At 40.5% G+C, this 17,902-nt stretch overlaps 1 protein-coding gene across 1 annotated transcript in view; it reads right to left on the reverse strand.

Moving 5' to 3' along the window:
• Positions 1 to 9,691: 9,691 nt before the first annotated feature.
• Positions 9,692 to 17,902, reverse strand: part of mtnr1c (melatonin receptor 1C) — a 23,629-nt gene continuing 15,418 nt past the window's right edge. Inside the window, exon 2 of the mRNA XM_014006079.1 lies at positions 9,692 to 10,683. Coding sequence (XP_013861533.1) covers positions 9,806 to 10,683 — 878 coding nt within the window. The 3' untranslated portion in view covers positions 9,692 to 9,805. The remainder of the gene's footprint in view (positions 10,684 to 17,902) is intronic.

Genomic DNA, 17,902 nt, shown 5'->3' on the forward strand with positions numbered 1-17,902 from the left:
GTTTTTGCCCTCCTCGGACAGATAGGGTTTCATAAAAAGACAAGCGTCTGCCCAGAACCAATGCACTTTAAAGCACAGTTATATGTACAGTAGAGCATTTTTTACTGGAATATGATGCCTCTTAAAATAACATGTTTTCATAACCATGATAGATAACATAACATAAAATTAATTTATGGAATCAACAGAAACCAGAGACCACTGAATGTCCTTAAAATAATTGGTCACGGAGATGCAGTCATGTCATCCGTTTCATGAGAAGTGTACATTTAGTGTCAGTCGACTGGCTGTTTCAGGGTGGAAGTCTCCCCGCCGGAGTGTCGCTTCAGTTAGCTTAGACTCTTCGAYGCCTCAGCAGGTCGCCCAAAACACATTTAATTTGAAGAGACTCTTGGGAAAATAAAAAAAAAGAAAGCAGCTGGAAGCTGGAGGAGGAACAACCCAGTGATGTGTGTTCAAATCATTCTGCTTTTCACAGACACTTCGGATATCTCAGTTATTATTCGGAAAAAAAAGAAAAAAAAGAAGAAGCCCAGAACATCACTGACGACAAACACACAGAGAACTGTCACCGTGAATTAGATTATTTTTTTAAATCTCCTGCTGGATGAACAAACAAAAAGGATCTGAGTTTCTGTTTTTGTTGTTTTGATTCATGGACTCTGGTTTTGTTATGCTTTCCTTTTTAACATTTTGTTAGAGACAAAAACATGATTTCATCTTGATCTGCAAGAGAAAGAGAAACTAAGTACTAATGTGCACCTTAGAAAAGGAAACTAGTATTTGTTTCTCTGACCTGCAGCTGTGTGACTCTAAACTTTATTGTTGACATCTGATGTTGTGTTTTTCCTCTACATTAGCATGGTTTATATCACTTCTTTTATTTCAAATAAGTTCAACTTTAACCCATGCAGCTTTGCATGAAAAAAAAAAAAAACTTTTGTGTTTACTGGGAGCTGAGCTGTAACACAAAACTCACTGTTTACCGGTCAGTACCCTCACCTATGGCCACAAATTTTATAGTGACCAAAAGAACAGGGTTATGCATACAAGCGGTTGAAATGAGTTTTTTTCTKCAGGGTAGCTGGACTCTCCCTTAGAGACAGGGTGAGAAGAGGTTCAGCTATCCGGGAGAGACTCAGAGGAGAGCCGCTGCTCCTCCACATCGAGAGGAGCCAGTTGAGGTGGTTCGGGCATCTAGTAAGRATGCCTCTTGTACGCATCCCCAGGGAGGTGCTTCAGGCATGTCCAACTGGGAGGAGAGACCCAGAGGAAGACCCAGGACACGCTGCAGAGACTATGTCTCTCGGCTGGCCTGGGAACGCCTTGGAGTCCTCCCAGAAGAGCTGGAAGAGGTGGCTGGGGAAAGAGAGGTCTGGGCTTCCCTGTTCAAACTGCTGCTCCTACGACCCGACTTCGGATAAAGCAGAAGATAATGGATGGATGGATGGATGGATGGATGGATGGATGGATGGATGGATGGATGGATGGATGGATATTTACTGTCTGTTCATTGTGACTTATATCAAAAAGGCCTTGCTCTTCTTGCCACACAATTATAAAAACAGCAATTCTTCACTGATCTCCTTTGTAATACCAACCCAATAGTCTTTACTTTCACCTGAAAACTTTCAAAACTAGTCTCTTTTTCCACTTATTAATGTCACATTTCAGCTTATTTTACTGAACAATAYAGCATAAACACACAATAAACCACGTTACATCATTTGCCGCTGATCTAAATTTTTATTTTTCACCTTTATTTGTATTTTTYGTWGGTGTTTTTTAGTGAAATATCCAGTAAAAAAAATGGCAAATATCATTCAGATGCTATAATGAATGTTACGAGACTGTGTGCATCTTTTTCCAGGTAGACTCTCACCTGTAATCATCAACCATCTGCAGGTGTGAACAGCCTRTGGGCCACATCCTCTGAGGAAGAGGRGASTTGCTCTCTCCTCCCTCAGCTGCATGGGTGCAGTTTTGCTGGTGTCCMCTCACAACTAGYCTTTTAGTTTTAATAAACCTTTTTAGTCAAACTYCATCTCTTGTCTGGTTGTCCCATTTATGTTGCTTCCCTTTGAGCCACTGGGTCGTAACATGAAACTAAACCTCTTAGCTTTGCTGGCTAGTATGGTGGATTGCACTCTCTGGCCAGGTTGGGAGTGAGGTTATGCYTCAAGTGCAGGAGTTCATGTATTTTGGCGTTTTGTACATGAGTGAGGGAAGAATGGAGCGCGTGGTTGACTGACAAATTGGTGGGTCTTTGACAATTTTGCGGACTCTAGACTGTACTGGTCTGAGCTGTAAGGTGAAGCTCTCTGTTTAACAGTCGCTCTACACTCCAGAATGGCTCCTAACTTTGGGAAGTGACAGAAAGAACGAGATCATGGAAACAGGTGGTCAAAATGAGTTTTCTCTGCAGGAACTTTTCCTTAGAGACAAGGTGAGAAGTTTATATATCCAGGAGAGACTCAGTGTAGAACTGCTGCTCCTCCACATTCAGAGGAGCCAGTTGAGGTGGTTTGGACATCTGAAATGCRTGGTGCCTCCCTCGGGAGGTGCTTCAGGCATGTCCGACTGGGAGTACAACCAGAGGAAGATGAAGGACACRCTGGCCTGGGAACACCTTGGATTCCCCCACAGATTGGGATTTATGGCCCTTTGAAGAGAGCTGAATTAGTTGTGGTTCTTTCAAAGAGCTGTTTRATTTGAAGTGATTAGTCATGATGTACAGCCTGCCATCACTACATTGGGTCATGCTTAGTGGCACTGGCTGTACCATGTGACTYATTAAACACGCAAAGCGCTCCTCCTCTCCTTTCTGTGTGTCTGCATCTGAGGAGGAAAAAGGAGGAAAATAAAGAACAGTTTTTAGCTGTCCGTCCCTTGGTTCCCATAGCTTGTTTTTAAGAGCCGTTTAAGTAATTCAGTTCGTTAGTGAGGTAATGCAGCTGAAAGAGTTTCAAATTTGAGTGTTTTCTCCAGGAAATAGCCTCATCCAGTCTGTTCCCAATGTTCTTAAGTGTTTTTTTTCTGATAAAACATTAAAAATAGTCTGTTGATGCATAATGCTACACAATTTGGTCTTAATTACATAAATAAATTGCCATATGGGCTGTGGTTAGTACTGTCACCTCACARCGAGAAGCGTCACGTCTCAAAAAAAAAGTTCACAAAAAATAGCTTTTGATTTTTTTCGTTTTTATTTTTAATTTGCCTAATTAAACYTTAGCTCTTTGGTCCTTGAATGCTTATATAAGTGAAACTCTGTGATAATATGAACAGGAAGTCTCTCTTTCTGGTGGAAATGCAAATAGACCAGATCTCTAACAAACATTAAGACTCCCTTGAGGAAAGAGGTCACAAATATTCTTAACTCAAAAATAAACAGTGACCTCTTATCATAATCAGGTCATCGGCCATTAAGAACCCAGTAATGCAACATGCCTAATTTCTATTTTCTTTGAAAACAAAAGCAAACGTTAAAATAAATGAAAGTTTTTTTTTCTTTCTGTGAACTTTGGGAACAAACATCAGACACAACCAGGATTAAATGTATATGTTCATCCTTCTATAATGGAATATATTTTATTCAAATCTATTCTAAAACTTGATAAAACTCATGTTTTCTACAGAGAAGCTTATCGGCCCTCTTGGATCTTGACCGCTGACCTAGGAACTTTCTTATAGCTTTGGACTTCCTGAGTTCTGCCTTCTTTGTCAACAGTAGTCTATTTCAAACCTGTTCCCCTCTACACTCCACACCTGTTGTTTGGCTGAGCCTCACTGCGTCCTTCAGAAGGATGTTTAGCGTGCCGTAACCAGGATCTGTTGCTGCAAATGACGTTTCCAATCCCAGACGAGAGGGGAAGAATTAAAATGCTGTAAGAATAGCCGGCACTATTCATAGCTTCATCATTTTGCCGCAGGCACACCCACAGCCAAGGGGTGAAGGGYTTTAAAAGCATCTCTCATTTGCCTTTGGTCCAGCGCAATGGAAGAAAACAAATCAGTGTATTTATTGAACTCCGGTATTTTTCCTTTAAAGTCAAACCCACCCACACAAATTCAGTTCATGACACTAACAAGATACAAGATGTGCTGCTGTTTTCTAACGCCGCCACTTGACATCCAAAAGATTTTCAGAAATTTTAAAATTACTAAATGATAAAAGTATTTTTTGAGCCAATGCATTAAGGGTCTGGACACCAAATGAATCATTCATTGTGGGAAAAAAAAGGAAGTTATCAAAAGCTGCAACCTTTCTGAACCCAGAAACCATAAAGTTTACATCCACAACTTTAGGCAGAATTAAAAAAATGAACTAATATAATTTTGTTTTTAATCATATAACTGTATTTCATCATGAAGTTTTTACCTTTGTTCTGAAGTAAAAACATATTTGTTTGCAGTTTTCRAGAGCTTGTAATTTTGATAATGTTACATCAAAAATAAAGACTCAACAAATTTGAAAGAAAATGTTTTAGATTTTAATTGTGAAACTTTTTGAAACTTTCATATTCACAAAACTTCTCATTTTGTGAATATAAAATGTTAACACACACTTGGTAAAGCAAAAGTTATCAGTTAACTTGTAYGTATGTTAAGAACTGAGAACTAAAACATTTCTTAAGAGCTGAATCTTAGTATTCAGAAAAAGACAATGAAAGGAGCAGATATTGTTTAACAAGGCTGCCTTTTTAAGTAACTTTCACAAACACTTCAAGTCAGGACTCAGGTGCCACAGGGAGGAGCTAAAATCAGCTAATGGTGCTCATTTATACCAGCAAGCAAAGTGGTAACAGAACACTTAACATGTAGAAAGATAAGACAATATAATGATGACAGTTAATTATAGGATTAACTACAAATAGGCTCCATAATTGTTTTGATGAATGGACAAGAGATTGGTGACAAGAGACTGATTAAATACACCAAGGGAGGAGTCATGAAGGACAGCACCAGAGCAGGAGGCAGATTACACATTATAGAAAGGTGAGGGTGGCAAACATGACTGGAAAACTCACAGAGAAAAATAACTGAGGGACAAAGAGAATTGTCTGAGAGAACACAGGGGATAATCTAACAAACTAATAACTAGAATTCACAAGGAAAATTAACATAAAACAGACAGAAAACAAACAAATATTTCTGGATGGACATTTTATCACAGTTTGTGAGTTGATTTAACCTGCTTAGTTACTCAGTGGTTTTTAATTTTATTCCATAATTAGTTAAAATTGTTAAAGTTGGGGTTTTGAGAAGGTTGTTTTAGAAGCTTACTGTTTTGTTCAGAAAATCAGTTTTGCAGTGTTTAGGACTAACGTCTTGTTTGTGCCCCAAACTGAGTTCAAAACTAGCACCGCTCTTTATATTTCTGATAGACATGCAAAGTTTTATTTTATTTTTTATTTTTAGTACAACTTTGAAAAATACTTTCAAATGGTCAAGAGAAAGAAAAACAACACTCTTGTGACTTAAATAAAAATGCAAACGGTATCAAAGAAAAGAATCACTTTAGTGAAAAACAAAGTTCAGCCATGCTAAGCATATCTTTTCTCTGTGTTTTCATATATTGTTAATGTGGGAGTTCTCGCCACATAGTGGTACTATTAGAACTAATGTTTTTAATGTAATATAAGAATGAAAACAAAAACATATAAACAAACAAACCAACAAACAATAACTGTATTCATTGAAATGAAAATATCCTAAAGTAGTAAAGACAAATTTTCACATTTTAGGGGGATAAAATTTGTCCACGTTCTTGCCAGCACAAATTTACTAACTTAGCAAATGGAAAAACTTCAGTCCGACAGGTTTTTGCACAAAAAAGATTCTCAGTTTAGACATCATTTTCCACTCAATAAAATTCATTAGGTGCTGATTTTCATTGTGTTTTTTATGGGAAGACTTAAAGGGCCTAATGGAGACAGTGGAGGTGTTGCTTGTGACCCCCTGGGCTGCATTATGTGAACGTAGGATAAAACATTTATTAGCTGATTGCTAAATTTGTCAGTTCAGTTGCTGGCGATGTGCTGTCTTGAACAAATTAAACASGTTAAAATTTCACAACTTCTCCTTCCTTCTGCCTTTTGATAGATATAGCCGTAGCGTTATGCTTGAATGATTTAACAGTTTTCTCATGAAACTCTCTGCAAGAAGGTAAAGATGCCTCAGGAGACAGGGGAGATAAATAAAAAAAGAAGCAACGCTGGGATAAAAAAGCAAGAAATAAAGAGAGAAGAGTGGAAGGTGAGATGAAAGGGAAGAGGAATGATGCGTTTGTGAGGTGAAGCTGACTCTGTCACCCCCCCGAGCTGCTTTAGCCACTCACCTGCAGCTGACATCTCGCCGGCATGTGGGCTGCTTTCTCCTGCTGCACACCGGAGACACCGSTTTGTCAGAAGCAGAAGTGAAACAGTTTTGTGTTGTTTTGCAGCTCTGGAACTTGACAGTACTGGAGTCCAACGTCCTGACGGCCCGTTCAGGCTGAGCTCTGGCAGAGCACAGCAGAATGCAAACAAATCAGGATGTCAAATTAAAAGTGAAATGGTGTAYAGTTGGGGATCTCTTTACCTCCCGAATAAGGCATTTGGAACATGTAATCTCTTTAATATTCCAGCAGCAGTGCGTCGTGTCAAGAATGTGTCACGTCAACATCTCGGAGCCTCCCTGTGAGGTGAACTGCTCAGAGTTTGTTTTTCGCAGGGAGGAATCTACGCCGGGAGGCTGTCAGAGCTCGTCTCGGGCAGGGTGACATGCGCTCAGGCACACTTGCATTATCACAAAATTACACCCCTCTGGCTCCTGATGCATATCATGTCTCCCAGGCATTTAATAAACAAGAGACCTAGCTTTGTTTATCCAMTGTTTCTCTCTCTTTTGACAGTTCCTGTTCTTTAATCACTCAAGCCATTTTGGGCAGGGACGTCCAGCAGTTTAAATTTCTTTTATTCCAATGACGACATGCATGATGATGTAACTAAAATCAGTAAACAAACTAAAATTTGTACAAAAAGTAATGGGTTTTGTGTTTGGTAGATTATTTCTTTGTCGTGACAATGCTTCTTGGTGATTAACACCTGTTAATTTCTCTTTCAAACTGTGCCACATTTGTAAGGAACATTTTTGAGATGTGGGTTGCACAAATGTAAAATCTGAGCGGAGTGGGACAACCACAAAGAGAAGCCGGAGAGCTTCAATTAACAGGCTTCATTACATTCACCGTGCAACTGTGTCAGAGATATTAACACTCACAGAGGATACAAAAAAATAAGAGTTTGACTTAACTAGAGCTTTTTACTGAATATAAAATGGGGTTTTCAAATTGGCACTTCACCTACTCTTAATTTTCTAAAGCCACTTAATCTAAATAATCCCATTAAGTTCTTGGCAACAGATTGAGCTTTAAAGCTGAGAGGACTGTCTGAAAGGAAAACACCAAACCTGGAGGCTTTTTCGTCATTAATGCTACATTTATGAGTGCAAAGAAATCAAACAAAGAGCAACAGAAAATACATTATTTGCACTATGTTGACGATGTGATCGATCTGTACAACACAGCCAGTTAGTCAAGATAAACACACAAGCAGGGATGTGGTTGAAAACTCACTTTACCCAGTCTTCCCATTTGTGGTGTGTTAAAAAACCTTCCATTCATCCTCCCATTTTTTTAAATTTTTCCCTCTGCTCATCAATTTTCACCTGAATGCAGTGCAGAGAGGCAGCCAGCTAAACACAATGACGTGACGCGGGCGCAGCGTCGGACTTGTTCACATTTACCGGTGCCCTCAGATCATGTTCTCCGTGTTCACGAGAGGAGCCGTCTTCCTTTGTGGCGTCGACTGCTCACTGCTTATTTCCTGTCAACTTCCACTTCGCAGGTTGTCTGCATGACTTGTCCAAATTAGGGGCTCAGGAAATCCGTTTGAAGGCATCATGTCGGTTCAGAGTCCTATAGCGCCAGGTTTTTAAAGAGACGGGTTGGATTTTTTTTTAAGCGATGTTTTGCCTTGTCTTTATCAGTAATCAGGTAATAAAGGCTGCTCAGATCATTTTTAGTTACCTAACAAGGCAGTTTCAGTTACAAACTAGATTTCTTTAAAACAAGTCCAATATCAAAAATGTCATATCGGTTTAAAAAACATGGGATTTAATGCTCCTACATACTCTATCTGAAGCTGTGAAAWCGCCTTTCAATAGCACAGTTGCGTGATAAAAATTGCATCATTTTATTCACAGAGCAGCTTCGCCCGCTACTTCTCAACACAACGCTTGGACCAATTTTTTTCTCACAGGTGCCTGGTACTGTTTGATTGGTCAGAGTTTTTGTGGGTGTGTTTATGCAGACAGAAACTCTGACAACAATGGTGGCATTTTGCTTCAACTAGTCCTCTTCTAGAAGCCGGTTGTTCTGCATCCAAACATAAATAGTTCGGAGGAGCAGTAGTCCGAGGCAATCAGAAAGTGCTTCCATCTATTTGACTCTTCCAGGCACTTTTAAAGATATCGGAACGTAGAAAACTGTGCTGTGTATCTTGTTGGACTATAGAGGGTGTGCACGAAAATGAACGCCTGGCAAACTATAGGACCGAGTTGGCYGTTCAGCTTCAGATCCAGTATGCCGGGTCCTACAGCGCTTTGAAGAGAACCGGAGGTTGTGCTAACATTCATTTAAAAAAAGCCATGACTAACAACCTACGGCCCGACCACGTGACTTGTCAAGTTTGTAACCCCGCTTCCCTCCTAAGCATGTTGCCTGTTCTTGTTTGTCTCAGTGGAAAAGGAACRTGTGTGTCTGCATCTAGGGAGGAAAAATATATATATCTGCACAGTCTGAATCCCRTTGTTCATTTCCTTCATGAACATCACACCTCTAATGGTTCACATGAACACTGTTTTATAACCCATTACATATGTATTTATATAGATTTAAGGTGTTTTTACACATAAAGACCAGGTTATCTGCAGTCCACAATCAATTAAGGTTCATGTGAAACTGTGAAGATGTGTGAAAAGGCTAAGAAACAAGCTGACAGTCGATACGGCAGTGTAAATATCAATAAAACAGGGTTTGCCTAGTTTATTATTTAACTTTTTCATCAGATTGTTTTTCTACCAGGTTATACTTAAATGTCCCATTCTCCAATAAAAGTTTCACATGAACCTTTACTTGTAAAAGACAACAAATGACMCAATCTTCTGTAAATAACCAAAGCATTATGACATTTCTGAGAAAGGAGCTTTAAGAAAAATAGAAATCTGCTTTGGAACTGAACCTGACTCAGACTGGTCATAAGCTTGTCTACCCTGAGAGAGCGTCTGCCTGATAGTCCAAACTGATAATACTGTACTTTGATAACACTTAATAATACTTTTACTACAATATTTTGATCACTGACACCTCCACAAAACACCCACAACTTCAAAAAGATGAAAATTATACTTTCGAGATGTATAATGAGCTCTATTTATACTCAAAAGTCAGAATTTCCATGTGTAAGGCCAGAAAAATCAACTCTAGAGCACCCAGTAAAGTTAGAATTCTGACTTCATCAGCCTTAAACTTCATGTTGCAAGATTTTACAACTTGCAAATGGAACACTGTTRGTTTGGGTGTGATGACATAATCAAATCTGAAATCTGACTTTTGAAGTAAATGGAGCACAGCGTTAGGACACCGGAGCAACCCCAACCACAAGTTTTAATTTGGTACGCAGATCAAGGTATCATTTCAACAGGAAAATGATGCACATTGTGAAAAGGCACTGGGTGAATCGTGGCACATCCACAAGCTCGATTACACACAAGTTTGTACATTTAACTCCGCTACATTATTGTTCGTCACGGCCGGCGAAGGCTTAGTCTTTAGTCCCTCTGTGGCGCACCTGGAAGTTTCCATGAGCAGCAAACGTGGGATGCACAGAGCAAGAAGGATAGTCTTGTACTCCTTCCGAAAGTTTTGGTTTAGCAGTCCATATATGATGGCATTGAGGCAGCTATTGAAGTATGCCATGAAGTAGCTTGTGACAAAGAGCCACTCTGGTATTTTTGGAGCAACTTTTACAGGGTTTATAGCTACAGCCAGGCCTATGAGGTTCAATGGAGCCCAGCACACAGCAAACAACACAAACACCATAAACATAGTCAAGAAGTTCCTGACATCACTAGGTTTCAGCCTAGTCCTTTGATCGGGCTTAACCCGATGCTTCACTTGAATCACAAGTACCCATATCCTCATGTAGCAGTAGGATACGACCAGCAATGGAATCAGGAAGTGAATAACCACCACTGATATGGTATAGTACGAGCTGACCGTCTGGGCGAAGGTGCAGGAGTAGATGCGGGGGTCATACTGGAGAGAGCCAACAAAGAAGTTGGGCACTGTGGCGATGGCTGTGAGCACCCAGGTGAGGCCCAGGTAGCAGCAGGTGTTCCTCAGGCTGTACAGGCGGTCGTAGTGGAGGCTGTGGCAGATGTAGCAGTAGCGGTTGATGGCGATGGCTGTGATGTTGAATATGGAGCCGATGACGCTGAGGCCCATGATGAAGCCGCTGGCCTGACAGTGCAGGTCCCCCATGGTCCAGTCATTGTGGAAGATGGCCRTTAGCACCAGAGGGTACGGGTACAGCGCCACCACCAGGTCTGCCACAGACAAGCTCACCACAAAGATGTTGCCTGAGGAAACAAGAGAGGTAACAGATGATTTAAAGATGTAGAGCTTCTTTTTCTACTCATCCCTTCTTAGGTAAATTCAGTAGAACAAAGGTTGAACAGTGTCAGATGGTACACTGCTTCTCTTGGATCACTCATGGTGTGTCTCAATAGCCTATATGCCACGGTCATTGATGATGTATTTCCAGTATAATTCTTGCCACTCTCCTCCCTTCCACTCCCTGCTTACTTTATGTTTTTAGCGTTAGCTGCTAGTACTAGTCTGTGAAAAAGTCACAAAAGTTGAAGCATCTGTGAGCTACTGGTATAAAACGTGAGTTCTGTTGTGTGCCTTTGTGTCCACTAAGCAGCAGGTACGATTGAGTAGTTTTTATCCATTTTCCTCTTGATGAGGAGGTGACAGCAGTGGATCATAGCATTACAGGGAAAACTTATCTTTAAAAGTTCACGCTTGCGTTTGTAATCAGCATTTCTAACCTGAGGATATTCAAGAGCCAGCATCAGAAATGAGAAGACGGRGGTTACAAAAGGGAAATGTACATTTATCCCCTTTTACTGCCAAGACGAGAGAGGAAAGACCACCTCCACACGACAGCTAGCAGGAAGCTAACACAGCAGCCGGTACAAAGGTAGGTGTATGTGCGCACGCGCGTTTGTGTTATATGAAATGTTTTTATGCGACTTTGTCATGAGTTTTATGCAAAAGTAAAACCTTGTTAGAGTGTATATTACAGTGTAGACTAAAGCCGAGTGATGAGCGCCCCCCCCCCTCCTCCCCCCGAGCACCGAGAGCAGCAGAACCTCTGCCTGATAATGATTACATTTTCAGTTCACTAACGTCGGGGAAAATGATCCAAACCATACAAGTAGCCCATAAATTTAAAGCCCAGACTCTGCTTTTTCCAACAATAAGTGTCACAGCTCTACGTGAAAAACTGACAGAACAAGCAGCCAAAGAATGGCGGAAAAAGGCTAAATTCTGGAACCATAAACACGAAWGTCTTTCCTGTGTTTTTATGGCTTTAATCCACTTTGGAGTGATTTTTTTTCCACTTAGCTGGACCTGTATGTCTCCTGTGTTTATGTTGGTACATATAATTTGTTAATTCTGTACTGTGGAGATCATTAAGAGTCGTTGTCGGGTGAAAAAAATCTTTTGCTAACACTGTGTTGACMGTGAACCGGAAGTGTTGGGAGTRGCATCCAGTGCTGGGCCGAATGTCCGTGGCATATAGGCAATTCAAGGGTTGCAGCCCACATAGACCACGACCCATGTAATGGAGGCTAYGCCTTTTGAAGTCCAGGTAGGCATTCTAGTCTTTGGATGAGGTATGTTTGTGTGACCACGCATTACTCTGTTACTGTAATGTTGTGTTTTACTGGATATCACATCAGCCATAAATTCCTAAAACTTGAAAAGACATTGGAACATGAATTCACACATCTTTTCACAGGAGGTACAACTTCCCAAAATTAAATGTATTTTTTTAAAATGCAGTCATTATCTTTTATCCACTTCTTCCTTTCAGGGTCACAGGTGCCCACTTTCAGCAGTCACTGTGGAAGAGGCAGAGTACGCACTGGACAGGTCGCAAGTCCATCACATCAAAAGACTTTAATAATTTGGGTTTAGCTCCAGTATTAGTACTATGGCTTTATAATACTATTGTRAAGCTTTCTTTTAATATAGCTTCATTTGCTATTTAGGTTTTTCTYATATTGTATTCTGTTTTAATTTCACTTTTCAGATTTATTGTATTGCAGTGGCACAAAATGTGTATTGTGCGTGTACATAAGCCTGTAAAATTTGTAAAGTTAAATAAATAAATAAATAAATAAATAAAATGTAGCTCATGTATCAGTACTTGTAATTAAATGTTATTTAACATCACAATACAGTATAAATTTCATAATATAAAACAAATTCTTTAGTCCGTGATGACTTTCCAAACTACGCCACTTCCTTTTTYCCTGTAGTTTGCTGACAATGCAATGAATCCTATGATATCGTCTGCTGCAAAGGATAGTCAGACGCATCCCTTGTTTTCATTGCTGCATTTGTCGGTTGCACGAGAAGGAGCCTACGGAATGGGACGGCCTTCAGTGTAGTGCAGTGACGTACAGTAACTGGCCTACAAATGGCTTGAATTTATATAGAGCCTTATCAAGTCCATATGTGCTTATCATGTCCATCAACCGCTTAACACTTCACCCATYCACACACTGATGGTGGTAAGCTACAGCCACAGCTGCCCTGGGGCACACTGACAGAGGCGGGGCTGCCATGCAATCGGCACCACCAGACCCTCTGAAGAGTCTTGCYCAAGGACACGACGACTGAGACAGCTGGAATGGGGGATCGAACTGGCAACCTAMTGGTTACAGGAYGACTCCCCTAACCACTCCACCACAGCCCTACAGAGGATGCAGCTCCTGAGCTGAAACAGCATTTGCCCAACTATTGCTGCAGTTGGAAAAAGCTCACAGTGGCTTATTGATTACACTCAACCAAGCAAAAGGATGCACTATAAGTCCTGATGCACCTCAGTAATCCAGGTAGAGAAAAATCAAAAATTAAAAAAACAAGTAGGTCCGGATGGATCCATCCAGAACTTGCTAAACCACAAGTGAAATGGCTTTACAGTCAGATGTGAAACTAAGTAACAACAAAAATATAGATATTGATTTTTTTAAGTGAACAGCTTTAAATACCAAACAATGCAAAAAAATAAAAAAATAAAAAAACAGAACATATGGGTGTAAAGTTGTGCAGAAGGCGCCAGCAAAATTCAAAAAGCAAAAAGCTTTAATAAACTGAGGAGGGCTGTCGAGGCAGCAAGAAAACTCACAAACTCTTCTCAGGAGGAACAGGTATGAGGAACACAGAAGACAACCACACTGGCTGCTAACAGCACAATGATCGGACAAGGCACAGAGGAAAAAAACAACTGAATATAAAGGCAGAACTTAATCAGACAACAAGAAACACCTGAAGGAGACACAAGAGGAAACAGGTGAGCTTGGGCTGGGCTGGAGGAATGACAGCAGGGCAGAGATRCACAGAAAAGAGACTGTGACAGTGGGAGCAGCAGCAGACTGCTCATTAATCACATCTACTTCATTTGGAGTACACAGTCAGGTGTGTTTTTTCATCTTACCACCTCTTGTAAAATATCCACTTTTTATCTAAAGGTGGGGTCATCTTGTTAATCTGAGAGCAGCAGCTTCATTGTCCATTGTGACTCGGGTTGGTAAGACCTCCTTTTTTTGTCTTTTTCTCTGCTTGAATCACTCTGAATCTGAAATATTTTATTGTCACGGTTCTAAGGTTGGAACTGGAGGGATTAGGGTTAGTTTTGTATTGGGGGTGATTGTGTTTAGGGTAAGAATCTGTTTAGGCCATAGAAGTGAATGAAAGTCAATAAACGGTCCTGATAAGGATAGAAATATAAGTATGTGTGTGTGTGTGTGTGTGTCCATCTCTCAGTGTGTACTTTCAGATCCTTTCAGCAGATTATTCTATAAGGAGTTGGCTGCGTCATTAGGAGAGATGAAAGAAATTAAATGATTTCTGAAACAGCTGAAACCACAACKTTACCAGTTCATGAAAGGCCAAACTTTTACTAAAAGCCAACAAAGCACGATGCATTAGTTCTGACTAAAACTCAAGTTTCTGATTAGTTTGAGCACATTAAAACACACTCAAAGGAGTTTGCATTGCGTTTGACACTAAAAGCAGAAATACTGGCCTAACATTTGCCAATGTTTATTTTTATCTTTGCAATCTTCCAATGCCTTGTACTGAAAAGCAGTTTGTGAGATAAAAGTGATTTCTGCTTTGATGGACCATAAATTACACATCATAGTTGGTTTGTTAATGCTGTCTTTGCAGATTATGTAAGGGCAGCTTTGTTGACGTGAGACAGTAGATAACATTTATGGCCCAGTCGGTTCTTTAAATTAGTTTTGTGTGTTAGGGTTTTTAAGCACATAAAAATATTACATTTACACCGCTAAAAGTCATCAAATGATGTCATCAACTAATCTGCGTATTTAGACATTTGCCAGTTGTGATCTAGGCTGTAGGAAAGTGAGTAAAAAAACACTAAATACATTTAGAACTGCAAATAGACTCAATAAAAGAAATTAATGAGAATATAAAATTTAACTACAACAACAGTAGCTTTGGGCACACAAAAAAGAAATGAAATATCATGGGATTATTTTATTTGGGGGCGGCTGTGGTGTAGTGGTAGAGCAGCCGGCTTGGGACCTGAAAGTCTTAGGTTCAACTCCCCGCCATACCCACATGTCGTGGTGTCCTTGAGCAAGACACCTAACCCTCACTGCTCCCCGGGCGCCTCACATGGCTGCCCGCTGCTCCACTTGGGTATGGATGGGTTTAATGCAGAGCACAATTTCGTCATTGTGTGGAAACATACACTGATGACAAATAAAGCACCTTTACCTTACCTTTACCTTAACTGAGACAGTGTCAGTGAAAAACAGAATAAAAACAACATCTTGCTTTGTAAGCTAGGATGGGAGCAGCAGCTGCTTTGTGCATGCCTCGCTCATTTGAAGGGGTCTCCTCTCTGCTCTGACTGCAGCTCTGGCGGCTGCGCGGGGCTTCCGTGAGTCGGACCACTTGTCAGGGCTTTGGAAAGGTTGGAGGGGCTCACAGCAACACTGGCTGCTCGCTGAGAAAAGCGCTATTACCAAAGTTTCCAATAACATCATAAAAAGTTCCTAGATTTGCCGCTAGTCACTTTCTAGAAAAAAAAGTCATCAGAGAGGTCTGAAAACTTGCTAAATCTGGCAACAAAGCAGCTAAAGTTGGCWACATTGTTCACGCTAAATTAGTAGCGATATAAAGGTTTAGAAGAATCTGTTGTTTTCCTTCGCTTAGACAACTATTTACTAATTGGCATTTTCATTGCTGTCTGTGTTATGTTTTTACTGAATTGGGTTTATGATTTGGACTCATTACTTCCTTGTTCTGTTGAATTTCCTGAGATCAGAGGCGATGCCGGTGTGACCCTGGATCTCCTCACATGACATGAATTATAGAAAGTGACATTTACTGTTACTACTTTTACCATGCATCTGTTCTGGGTGGACATAAAAAAAATCAAATCATAATAATGTTGAGACATTAAAACTAAAGAAACAAACATAAAGTTGTAGTAGATCGGTCTCTGGCAACATCATTTTGAGTAGATGTGAAATCTAAAAACTGGTTTCTGTGTTTACAGGCTTTTATTGAAGATGAGCTAAATATTTATTTTTAAACTGCATAAAACTTTTAGTCGCTGCTGTCCGCGGCGATCACTGGCACTCATTTTCTCATGCAATAATAAATAAACTGCGGGAAAAGCAGAAAGGGTCTTCTGTAAATAATGCATACTGAGTCAGAATTAATTAGTGATGTTGGAGAGGCTCCGCTCCACGCAGGTCAGGTTTGACATGAACATCTCCTGAAGCTGAGATTGTTGGAGAATCGGGGTTCTCAGCTGAACCCACAGCGGTCATACGATGGGAGCAGATGGAAAACACGTGGGCCTAACCCTAACCTTCATCCCAAGGACATCACCGCTACAACTATTTAGACTACATCTGTCCTGCACTGGACTGAGGACAATAACAAAAAAGGAACTGAAGTTTTCCTGGCTGTCAAACTTTTCATTTTTATTTTCCTCGCAAATTAGATGATTTCACATTTTCCAGCAACCTGAGTGGTCCGAGATGACCTCCTCTCCCCCCAACTCTGTCAAAACAGCACGGCCCGTCTCTCAAGYCCGCTGAGATAAAAATAAAAGCATTTGTTCTTCATTCTGGAGTCAGCTCAGTGGGCAAATCTGTCAGATTGTATTTGTGATGCTCCCAGCAATCGCTGCGCGCATTTGTCACTGTGCAGAGGTTTGATTTCTCGCYGGCATCAAACGGCTCCATGCTATCATGTGACCCGACCAGACAGGGCATGCTCCAGCTTTACAGTTCTCTCTCTCCCTCTCTCTCTCTCTCTCTCTCTCTCGTACTTATCATCAAACGGGTGAGGTAAGTGCTAAAACACCGCTGAGAGGATTTCTGTGAAGCAGCCAGATGTCTGACTTTTGTTTCTTTTGGCCTCCTTTCCTACAAACGCTGAACGAACCATTACCTCGCTGCGTGTAATTAGCCGACTTGGCCGTGGAGCGATTCTCGTTGCCCCTAGAGTTGCTGCACTCAAACAATCGCTGCCGCGGTGTGAAACRGACGCCCCAGCAAAAGACGTTCTCACACCTGCGCACAAGAATAGAGTCGTGCCAGTTGACGTCCTCTGGAGCTATAATTATCGAGTGTAATGCTGATTTGTCACAGTCCAGCAGGGACAGCTGACACGGACCCTGTAACGTCTCTGACAGCCGCTGTGTGATTATTTGATTTTTACAACGGGCTGCGCCCGCACAACTCTGTCAGCCAAGTGAAACGTTGCATCAGATCAACTGACTCTTGCTTTTAGTGTCTCCTGAGGGCTGAGCGGGGCCACCGAGCGAATTTCCCCAGCGTATTATTTTCCTGTTTGGTGAATGAGACACAGTTTCACTCGGGTTTGAGTGCATGTGATAAAGAAAAAAAAAGAAAAACAATTTTTTTTTGGTCACTTGAATCATCCAACATGTTAGATTGCTGCACATAAAAAGCCACACACTTATTATTTTTTTTCACATTGGACTTTAATAGACCAAAAACAAATACTCATTACAATAGCTCCACAAGAGTCAGGGAAATCAGTTATTTTAGATCACAACTACAATACTCCAGCTCATTAGATCAAAATATATATTTTATTCACTTCCTTTGAAGAAAAGTGAAGTTGTGTTTGGGCGATGACGTGTTGTATTTTGGGGGTCAGAGACTTTGTCTAAACTGCAGGTTTAAAATAAGAATTAAAATCAATTCATTTCAGATAAAGTGCATTGAATTAAGAGTTTTCCTAATAAGATTTTTGTATTTTAAATGTTGAAAAATTGCATTAATAGATTGCAGTAAATGTTACTGAAATGGTATAAAGTAGTGTTGTTGTGGTAAAGGAACAAATAAAGTTTGTCACTTTCAAAAGTGACTCATGTGTTTCTTAAGATAAAAATGTGTAGGAAACTGCATGAAATTATATGTGTGTGTGTGTGTGTGTGTGTGTGTGTGTGTGTGTGTGTGTGTGTGTGTGTGTGTGTGTGTGTGT

This window comes from Austrofundulus limnaeus, unplaced genomic scaffold (assembly GCF_001266775.1).
Source record: "Austrofundulus limnaeus strain Quisiro unplaced genomic scaffold, Austrofundulus_limnaeus-1.0 Scaffold34, whole genome shotgun sequence".
Classification (NCBI taxonomy): domain Eukaryota; kingdom Metazoa; phylum Chordata; class Actinopteri; order Cyprinodontiformes; family Rivulidae; genus Austrofundulus; species Austrofundulus limnaeus.